The 11,831-nt window shown below is 37.0% G+C and overlaps 1 protein-coding gene across 1 annotated transcript; it reads right to left on the minus strand.

Moving 5' to 3' along the window:
• Positions 1-8,671: 8,671 nt before the first annotated feature.
• On the minus strand, positions 8,672-11,610 carry LOC114760440 (zinc finger protein SHOOT GRAVITROPISM 5-like). Its single transcript, XM_028949697.1, has 3 exons — positions 11,120-11,610; positions 10,624-11,023; positions 8,672-9,840 (listed from the first exon to the last, which is right to left on the minus strand). The coding sequence occupies exons 1-3, from the start codon at positions 11,211-11,213 to the stop codon at positions 9,087-9,089; spliced, it is 1,248 nt and encodes a 415-aa protein (XP_028805530.1). The 5' UTR covers positions 11,214-11,610; the 3' UTR covers positions 8,672-9,086.
• Between the last annotated feature and the right edge of the window lie 221 nt (positions 11,611-11,831).

Below are 11,831 nucleotides of genomic sequence, written 5' to 3' on the forward strand. Positions count from 1 at the left end.
TATAAAGCACCTCGTTTAAGTGCGGTCTTGTATTGAAACTGAAGGAAGGTAGTAGTTTCGTAAAAATTTCAGGCTGGGTGGGGAAAGCCTCTGTAAAGGGAGTGATCCTGTGGACTAGGTGTTACATGAGATGATGCACATAAATGGACTTGACCCAAAACTTTCAGATGAGACGAACTTATAAGCCCATCTATTTGTCTACCTTTTCTTCACCCCAAGTCTGTTATGTGAATTTCTCACTTCTTTTCCAAATCAAGTCAACTCATCTGACTTTTCAACTTCTTTAAACGCACCACCAGCAACCTAAATGCAGTCTATCTAAAACTTCAAAACCAGAATCATTTGAGAAATGAAACATTACTTATCAATCATCATTCAGTGATTTTGATTGTGCCTTCACCTTTATAATTCAATGCCTGTAAGAATATATAAAACCAGAAGCATTTTTAACAGCAAACTATATCATTGGACATGCCTCATCAATCTAATAGCAGGGGGAGCAGTGCCACATTTCATGGCAGATCTGTTCCATACAGTGGTCCAAATCTTTCAAGATCATAATATATGCAACAAGAACTAATCAATCCATTCAAATTTTGAAGATTATAAGCATGATTTCTTGTTGTTCTATAACCATCCAAGAAGCCTCTGTCCCAGGCCAATATATAAAAGACAAACAACAGGCTGAATGAAATTAAATAAATAGGCCAGATGGAGCTCATCAACCTGGTAGAGACAAACTTATCAGAGCCATGCATGTTTTACATCAAAGAAATGCCTATTTTGCAGCATGCAGATTGCCATATTATGACATTATTGTTGTGTCAAAGCATGAACAAAGTAGAATATGAACACTAGGAACGTTTATATCTATTCCCTTTACTATAGTTTAAGTTGCTGATCTCTTATCAGTCTGGCCTGTCGGACTGGAGCAGCAACATAATCTCGTCCTTTGAATCATCTGCACGTGCATTCTCGTTGGCTGTGTCTGAAGTCCGTCAACATAACATGGATTTGCAGGTATCATATCAGAACTTCACCTTCATCAGGCTAATCAAGCATCATATGTTGTCCCTGGAACCCAAATGTGCTTATGATGAAATGTTCCATTCGTACCAGAACCAGATAAAACCGCAGCACCACAGTCTACAGTACTGTGTTCAGGCATACATGGAGGACATAAGCTGGAATCCACTGTGGATATTAAAGGCCGTACGTTAAGGCCATTGTCTCCATTCATTTTAGAAGCAAGTGGCGAAGAAAATGCAGGCCAGCAAGTCCACTTTTTCATGTATGACATATTGTACTTATGAATGCAGAAGAAAGTGCATGGTTCCATATGGTGATATCAGTATATGCAGATAAAAACATAAAGACAAAAACAAAAGTCTATGGACTAACAGGTGTTCGTTGGCAGAAAATAATAAGCTCCACTAAAGCATAATTTCTCGAGTTTAAGTTTATATGACTGTGCTAAAAGTTTTTTAAAGATCTACATAATTTAGGATTTAAGTTGACTCGATTTAGATTAGTCAGAATTGAATGTAATTCTAAATATCAATTAGTTTATTGTCAAGGAAATGAACGTATCAAGTTTAGGAATAATTCTCACATGTATAGCTCTTCTTAACAACTTTTTATTCAATATAGAACATCATTTTCTGCTTGATTTCCTTATTTTCCTCATCCAATGATAAAATATGCTCGCCAAAAGGCAAGCTCAGAGATGAGGACACCAAATGAATCAGAGGGTTATGTGCTAATGTGGGCTCCTTTCCACATGACTGTACTCAACCACCAAGTCATATGCTCCGAAATATGGGCTTCCCTCCACGTGGCCCACACTTCACATGAATGACATCTGACCATTTAGCCATTTCCCCTAAATGGCCACAAATATTCAGCCTTCAATGCTCTTGGGTCATTGTCTGGTAGGAGCTGGGATGCCTTAAATGAATGGAAATTTCTTTTATTACGGTGAGTTGAATCTTAACGCGATATAAGAATCATATTGGTAGGTAATTTATAAATAACTTTGCAAGTGTTCTTTGAGTTTAAGGGTATATCTTGGTCCTGATGAGTCTCGGAACCTAAATCACCCAAATATTTTGTATAAGAAAATTGAAAATTCAGCCCACTTCATTTTAAATAATTTTTAAGCCCCTTATGCTGTTTAACATAACAAAAATAAGAAGAACCCACAGTTTAAATTTCAAGATCATCACCTAATTTTAAAAGCGCTAGCTTCTAGATGAATTGATAATAAAACCAAAATTGGGTATATAAAGGCATATTTAAGATAAATAATTGCAATTATTAAATTTTCATTACAATTAACTATTGGAAAGAGTTACATATATAGGTCTCAAATTTTTTTAAAAAAATAATCCATAGTTCATAACTATTTTGTAAAATATTATAGCAAGATACTAGAAGTTTCCTTGAATAGTATGTTGAAGGAGCTCAAATGTTCAAAATATGTGAACAAGAGATTAAATGGAAGGGCATAAGAAGAATGGGGGAAGGGATTTGGATTGAGAACTGAGAGAGGACTGTAAGAAGGAAAAGGAAAGGAATCAGAAAAATGTCAGAAAACTGAATACTAAAATTGGCAGACACTTTCTGTATTTGAACCCCAAAATCATATACGTTTTTGTTTGTTGTCTTGTCGTTAATTTCATTATCTTCCTCAGCTCCCTCCTGTACAACTGTTTTTGCTTCAACTAACAAACTCACAAATTGAACAAAACACACTGCAATACAAAATTACATAAATTACATGAAACAGCACACTGTGATTTATTGTTTCTCCATAAAAAGAACATATGAAAAATAATTTTATTTTTTAGGAAATATCTATGTTTTAAAAGTTTATATAATTTTAACAAAATTCAACCAAAAAGAACGCATATATAAGTTATGCCACAGAAAAGGGCCCGTAATGCATTAGGTGGCAGAGAGGCTGGACCACAATTTTAGGCTTTTAGCAGTGAATCCACAGATTTTGGTAATAAATGTGGGATGCTAATGGACATAGGATTTGAACAAAAAAGAAAAAGAGGGCTTAAGCATACGGAAGCATTTATGTGAAGGTAGGCCCACTAACAATGATGACTTGAAGAATGAGTGACTTTCTGTCAAAATAATGGGCCCACTTGAGGCCCGAAAATATATCCCTTTCTCTTCCTCCTGCCAAGCGCTAAGTGCTAACCACAACCTGCTAATCTGAAATCATTATCACTTTGGATCATTACTCTATTTGGGCCTCTTCTTTGACACCTTCCCCCCCGCCCCACCCCTCCCACATGACATTCAATCTCTAAAATCCATTACCCTCCAACATTTTGAACGTTACTTTCATCCCATCATATGGATGGGAGCTCGATCTAGCAGAAAGAAATAGTCTCCCACAACATAGTGAACCAAGATTCGAATCCCCTCTAGGAGAGGTGCCCATTTAGTACCTGACAGTACTTCGAATAGGATTACCTCCAACAAGAAGATACCTATGCTTTAGCCAAAAAAAAAAAAAAGAAAAAGATTTGCTAAGAGAATTACAACTATCTTTATGTGTATTCTTGTAATATAGAACAAACTTAGTAGAGAATTTGGTTTAAAAAAAAAAATTAGTTGAGAAGGAGTTACAGTACACTATCGGTATTTTGAAGAAAGATTAGTCTATGCTATTCAAGAAGGATACTTCTAATATCCAATAGACACACGCACACAAATAATTTTCAATCATAATTTATAAATACGAAGTAAATATGTGAGATGAGTTTTGTCCACACTTACATAAAATATACTTTTAAGCACTTAAATAAGTCAACTCAAATGAACATTATATAAAGAGAAGTAGACGCATCCACGAATCTACGAATGATGCAGTCCATAAAAAGATGTCAACTCTCTCTAATTTTATACAATTTAAACACAAAACACACACAAATATGCTAATGTCAGACTCAAGTTGAGACCTCATCTAAGTATAACTCTCAAGAAAAGAGGCTTGAACACTACAAATGAAAAGTATCAAATCAGAAGGGGAACCGCTATTTGCATCCGTAATACTTAAATTTGGACCAATAATGCCAAATATCATATAATTAAAAAAAAATTGATGCATTGATCATGGCGCAAAAACCCATATCAATATCCTTAACTTAAGTAAGCATTATGACTTGTTGCAATGGAAAAGGAGAGAGAGAGGTGGGGGGAGAGAGAGAGATTGCTCAACATACATATAAATGGTACGAACAAAGCTTCCAAAATCTGAAGAGAAGAAGAATTAAATGTGATGGTTGAAATTTGAAAGTGTTACTTTTAAAAGTGAATCATTGGCTACATTTATCTGCTTGCCAACCATTCAAATCTTGTTCCCTTCAGTGTATGTTGTTGGTTGAATCCAATTGATTGGCCTTGACCTCTTTTTTCCCCCCTCGATATTAAAGTCAAATGAATGAATCCCACACACAACTTTGCCTCACAACTTCAACTCCACACACTCACATCACTTTAATTTTGCTATTTCCCTCATCGACAAATATCACTGTTTCGTTTGGTAGATCATGAGAAGAAGATGATTCTTCCAGTGAAGCTTATCGATCATCACCTAACAATAATAGTATTTCTCTTTTGAATAAATATCAAATCCTTATCAAATGTAACAGTTTTATTATTTGTCCTACTTTTATTATTCTTTTCACACAATTACAAACTTCTGAGTGTATACGTGTTCTTTAGTACAATGTACATTTGCAAAGAGAGACAATGAGTTTGACCCCACACACCAACATACCCTTTTTGGTACCAAAAAGTTTAGCTGAGTTAGGTTCCGAAAACTCATTAAGGCTAAGACATACCTCCAGGCTTCTAGAGCACTCACAGAGATACTTACATATTGCTTATTAACAAAGTTCTCACATCGACAGGTAGATTTGAATTCATGATCTTTTGAGTTATGAGTTGATTCCCTACCAATTGGAGTAACTCTTATTAGCACACCAATATACTTATTTTCTCAACAAAATTTTCATATTATAAAATTCATTTATGGTAATAATGTGTTTCTAAAATGAGAAATCAAAGGAAAGTGATATCATACATAGCTTGAATATGTATACTCGCTTTGTCACTTTTCACTCACTATTTTTTTTCCTTTATCTCATAGTTTTATGTTATTTTGTATGTAATATAGTTAATTGCATATAAAACTTGCTCTTTTTTGTTGTGTCTGTTGAAAGAGAGAACATGTATAATACAAAGATAATATAAATGTACGTAAAACTTGCTCTACTTTTAATTTATGATTTTGAACTCATAAATTGAAAAAAAAATCATATCTGGAGAGTCAACCCCCCTTAATTAAGTCAGAAAAAATGCTTAAATTTGCCCTATTTGCACAGGATAACATATGATTATTTGAAAAAATAATGATGAACTCTACAAGAATTTTACAGTAGCAATTTTTTTTTTTTAAAGTATCATCCAAATTACTCGTCCACATCCTATGTCTCTCTTTCCTATTGAATGTTAATTAGGATATCATATCCAACTCGTCCACATTCCAAGTCTTTGTTTCCAAAAAGATGTTAAATATAGTGGATGAGCTGGATTGATCCAACCTCCTTCCCTTTCACTCTCCAATAATTCCCTTTCACTTCCCAATCTATATTCTCAAACGGAGAAAATGGGAAAACACAGTCCCTTTCCTTCTTCAACCATATCCAAAAATATTATATATATATATATATATATAAAAAACAAGCAGAAGTCTACCATATATATACATAATAAAATTCCCTCATTTGCCCCTCTGATGTCCCTCTTCTCTCTTCTCATCTCCATCGCAAAGTACTAAAGAAGCCATTCAAAAATCAAAATCATCAAAACCTACTGTCAATAATAATAAGTAAAAAGAAACAAAAGAGGATTTATGATTTGTGTCCACCAGGGAGAGATTTCAGGAAAATCTCATCACCAACATTAAACCCATTCACAGGTTTATATGTGGAGATAGGAGAAGAGTGAGAACTCAAATTAAATTGCATTGCCTAGTTTTACGGACCTTGTCAATATAATGCCAGGACAATTTTGCAGCAACATAAAGCTGTATTCATGGATAGGTTTTTTTTTCCCTCTTTTTTCCTAATTATATTCTTTAATTTATATCTATCTTTATTATTATTATTATATTCTTCACTATACTTCTCTGTCTTCTCTCTTTTCAATTCTACATCATCCATATCTGTGGTGGAGGTCCATATAAATCGCCTTGATGTTCTTGTTCTTGACTACTACTACGACAACATCTTTATCATATAATTACCCTCCAATCATAGTGCATTATTAACCGTTTTTGAAAAGTAAAATTGGTTGAAATTAATGCTTCTGCGATTTTGATTAGCGGCTCTAATTTACTACTACCGTCTTTTTTGGGAACATATATGTATCATTGGATTCTGAGCTTCGATTGATAGGTTGAAAAAGTAAAAACACGTACGTACGAGGTGTGGGATGAAATTAATGAGGTTTTTTTTTTGTGTGCTGCCAAAAAACACTACATCTTTCTTCGTATATCTTTTTTGTTTCTTTCTTCTCAGAGACCTTTTGAATAGTGACGTGATTGCTTTCAAAACAAGCCAGAGGGAGGTTTTTCTTCGGAGAAAAAGAGGGATCGAGGTAATTCTGTGCAAAAGAGTAAAAAAGAAATATATACATGTCTGTAACCGGTAATTCCTCATAGTTTTTAACGAAAATTTACTGTGGTAAGTGGGCCATCGCCTCCCCTGACCGGAGGTCATGTCAAATATAATTGCTGAAAAGAATATTTTTCAAACTAGAAATTAAGTATGTTTAGGGACAGGTTCAAGGTGTTCTTATAAAGAGTTTAAATATACTAATAATTATATAAACAGAAAAAAAAAAACGCTGGTGAAGGAACATAAATTTTTGCATATAAAGCATGAGATGCAAAGGCATAGAAAGATGAGGTGGGGCTTGGGTAATATTAATAATCCATTATTCAAATCCGTAATAAAAAGTTAATATTAGAGATCAAATAGAAATTGTTAAGAACATGAAGACTCAATCATTTTTTTTAAAAAAAAAAAAGTCAATTAGAAAAGAATGAAACTTTAAAAATCAAAAGAAGAATGTAAGTTGATCAAGAAGTTGAGTTAGGTTCACTAATTCAACTATTTTTTTCCCATTTTGACGCTCGTGTATGGTATGGTTCTCTCACTCGACTATCAAAGCAAGCACAAATAAATTAGTTAGTAGCGGAAAATGATCATGGTGATATCCACCAGCTAGCTAGAATTCATAAAATAAGAGTGAATAACCCATTAATTCCAAGTAATCCACATGAAGATTAACTTATTGTTTTCATCAAATAACTAAGTAAATTGTGAAAAAAAATAAATCATTGCGAGTCTTGCTGATAGATCCTCGTACAATATACATTCGAACTTACACAAGGATATCATATTCTAGGGCAAGATCACCAGTATATGCTGAGTTTAAAAAATAAGAACAATACTAATAACGGTAAGATCTATATATTGGGATTCATAAGATAGGGTTTACAATTATAAAACAGCCTAGAAATCCGTCAGGCACAAACAAGTTGGCAGAGGAACCACCACTTAACAATGATTGTACAGCCATTTATGCGTCAGATAAAAGTGGGGGGACTAGTGTGATACTACTGAAGAGAAAATAAAATAAAAAGCACATGGTCCAAGAGAGAGTTCAACAAGCTACTACGAGAGCGAGCTAGTCTCTAGGCAAGTGCATCATCAAAACAAAAGAAGAAAAAAACAGACCCTTTAAGCTGCTGCTCATGACTTTGGCCTTTTTACGGCTTTTTGTTTTGTATCAGTTTTCACTAGATTATTATTTTTATTATTTTGTTGTTAGCAGAAGTATAAGTATTTCTCTCATTTCTCTTCAAACCCACACATGAAAGGCTTTGAATGGTCTCTGCATATTTGGAAAGATGCTACTTTCTTTCTGGTTACTGCAGCTTGGGCTTCACTTTCTCTTTCATCTTCCTTCTCTCTCTCTCTCTCTGTGCGTCCAGTACTGCCCCCCATATGGCCCTGATTCTGATGCAAAGAGATTAAAGAGGATCATCATCATCATGAATGAATGGAGTTTGTTTGTGTCTGTGGCTTTGGGCGACCTTGAGAGCGACCACTGAGTCTCTGTGACTGTCATTAACCCCTCCCTCCTACGCTGGCACTGAAAAACATGCTACTCCTCTCCTTTTCCTTTCAAATTCACACACACACACACACCTCTCTCTCTCCCCCCTCCCCACGCAAACCTATTCACTTTGTTCTGGGCCTTTTAAGATTTTGCTGACCTTACAGTTATTTGACTAGGCTTATTCAGTATGCTTTAATAATAAGAAGGCTCGATGTATCCGTAATTTTGTCACCTTTGATTCATCTGGTGAGGGCATTAATTTCTTTAATGTTTATTATTATTGTTGTTTGCGTGATGTGTACTGATAAAAAGAAAAAGACGATGGCCTAGCTTGCTGGGCTGTTTTCCATTTTCTCTCTGATGACCTTCTCTTCTGCTATTGCCCAACAAAGATCTTCTCATAATAGTCCCAGCAGAAAATCCAAACAACCAGAACTACAGGTTAGGGGAAATTTCAGAGTTTTCTCAGACTCTCTCGTGCATTCAATGCAGTGATCGAGTAAAAACAGCCTGATCATTACAAGATATAAAATACATATCATCATTACTACTGCCAACAGATCAAAGAGCTAGAGATTATTCATATTCATATCCATATAATAGCTAGAAAAGACAAACAAAAGGGGGGGGGGGGAAGATCAGAAAAGAAAAGCTTTCTAGCAAAACCCTTAAAACATAGTTTTATAGTCTGCTGGCTGGTAGTAGTGCCGAATTTAACTAAAAACTTAAACACCCCACTAATCCCACGTACACAATAATCACATCATCACTTCTTACTCGGTATACCAATTCACAAAGATATATAATGAGGGTAAGACCCAAAAAGAAGAAGAAAAAACCAGACTTGGGAGAGATGATATATGTTTCGATATCAGTTAGTGATGGTTTTCTTTCCCGTTGTTGTTGTTGTGGTCTAATACTTGGCCACCTTCCGTTATTAATTTTTGAGCTTGCTGGTGAAACTGTTGCTTACAAGCTTGACATGTGATCTGAAGCATAGTTGAATTGATCTGCTTAATCGCTTGCTCTTTCAAAGCGAATGCTTTATCCAGTTCAGCTTGAGCTTGCTGTCTTATTCTCCTGGCGTTCGCGAACTCTTGCTCCGCCGCCTCCATCTGTCTCTTGGCTTCTTTCCTTGCCTCCTCCGCGTATGCCTTCTCCACCATCAGCGCCGCCACCGCACCCGGCGGCTTATCGCTGCTGTTACTGCTCTCCTTTGGTGATGAATTCGTCCTATTTGATTCGTTCTTGTCGCTCAGGTCCGACGACCCAATTGAGAGCTGTAACTGGGTCGAATGGGTGTCGTCTCTTGCGACGTCGTTGGGCGGCGTGGCGGTTGAGAGCTGAAGGTCCAGGTTGGGGTAGAGCTTGTTGTTTTGATGGTTGGTCTTGGACGAGGTTTGATGAGCAATAATAGGGTTATTGTTCTGCAAGAATGTGGGTTCCGCGTTTGGCTTTGTCATCACCAGACCAGGTGGAGGCCAGGCCGGACCGGCGCTGAAATTGGTCTCGCTTGACGGACTGGGGCTCGATGCAGTTCGAGATAGACACGCCGGTTGCTGCGGCTGCCCCTCCGACTGGAGTCGCCCCATATTGCACGCATCTTGGTGTTCGATGAAGCTCTCCACCCTACGCGCATGCATACAATTAGGACAACAAAAAAGGATGAACATAAAGACAAAGAAGAAGAAGAAGAAGAAGAAGAAGAAACATCATCATCATTTAGCATTTGAAAGGATGGGATTAGATGATGGAGGAGTGTGGACCTTAAAGAGCGAGCTAATTAAAGAAGGAGAAGGAAGGAAGGAGGAAAGAAAGAAAAGTGATTGTAAAAGGTGTTCTTTTTAGAAAAGGCGTCCACTGGTTTTTTGAAATGGCGAAAGGGGGTTCCGCTGAATAAAGGTGAAGAAGCAAGAATCATATTAAATCACATCTCGAAACTCGTTATATCTCAGATTAAGACATATATGCTGTAGTTCGTTCGTCCAAGAAATATACAACGTATGATCACGAAGAAGATGATCCTGGAACGGCAGAAGCTATATATATATATCTGTATGTATGGGACCAAAACCAAACCCAAAAAAAAAAAAGAGCTTTGGGAGCAGTGTTCTCCAACCGTCGCGAAAACAGTATTATTTATATGTTTGAAAGTTAGGATTAATAATGTTGCATCAGTCAAATACGAAAACCTTTTATTTCCCCCTCACTAACTTTATATTCCATTCCAAAAAATGTATTTCCCTTTTCTCAAGTCAAAACCAATGTAAAACAAAACGGCATCAAGTTTAAGTGAGTTGATAATACAATCATATATAATCAAAGAACAAACAGATGTATCTGTTGTGAGTATCCGAAGTTTTGATTTAATAATACCAATATTGCATATATATATATATATGATATATATACCTGGAGAAGACTCGGCCACAATCACAGGAATGGCCGCGAGTGCCACAGGTCTTGAGATGTGCCTTGTAATCGGACTGGACGGCGTAGGCCTTAGAACAGCGGTGGCAGACCCATTGCTTGTGGTTGCTATGCTTCCGGCGAAAGTGTTTCTTGATTCCGACGAGGTCGCCGAGGGCGTGGCAAGGGTCATGGTGCAAGCATGTCGGCTCCGGGCAAACAAACACCCTCTTCCTCACCACCGGCGTCTCTCTCTTGAGCAGCTTCCATGGCACCTTGTGCCTCCTCCTGTGCATCTGCAGGTTCTGGTCTCTCTGAAACCCCTGGTTACAGATCTCGCACACGTACCGGTCCGATTCCAATAGCGTCTTGGGCGACAGCGAAACCACCTCCGCATCTGGATCTGCAAATATTATATAAATCCCAAAATCAATTCAACGTTTAATTTCATCATGAACACAAATGGGAATTCAAATTAAGACTGTGGCGCACACACTACCTGGTGTTCCGGCGGGTCTTCTCTTTCTTTTGTTGGTAGTATTGGCGCCATTTTCTGCGGTGGAAAACTGCTCCGACGTTGGAAGTGATGACATGGGGTTTTTGTTCTGTGATGATCCTTGCTTATAATAGTGGTATGGGTGTCTCTGTGTGTTGAGGTAAAGTGGTGAATTGTTGGTGATAGGATTAAGTAAATGGAGAGATCATGAGAGGAACAAAGAGAGAAAGAAGAAAAGACAGCTAGAAGGCATAGGAGAGAGAGGGGCGGGGGGGAGGGAAGAAGAAGGAAAAAGATCTTTGCTTTCTTGCTTTCTTTCTTTCGGTTACTCTCTCAGCTTTCTTTTAACTTGCTTTTAAACTTTCAGCTTTTTCTTCCATGGGGCTCTCTCTCTCTCTCCCCCTATCTCTCTCTTCTTCTCTTGCTTCCAATTCCAACTCTCATCTTCAGAAGGTGTTGTCTCTCCTTAATAAACTTTCAAAAAGAGAGACACACAGACCCAATCACAAAGCTCGAAACTTGATCCCACAGGCACCCTCCTCTCTAAATGGGCTCCAGATATATGAGAGGCAAAAAAAAAAAAAAGGAAAAAAAAATCCCCCACAAACAAACACATCCCTTCTCATAATTTATCTCTCCCCCTCTCTCTCTTCTTTTCTCTCTCTTTCTCACTGTAAATTTTTTTTTCCTGCCTTCAATCCATGCATAATTACAC

This window comes from Neltuma alba, unplaced genomic scaffold (genome assembly GCF_004799145.2).
Source record: "Neltuma alba isolate B1F8T4 unplaced genomic scaffold, ASM479914v2 tig00010978_pilon, whole genome shotgun sequence".
In the NCBI taxonomy this organism is placed as follows: Eukaryota; Viridiplantae; Streptophyta; class Magnoliopsida; order Fabales; family Fabaceae; genus Neltuma; species Neltuma alba.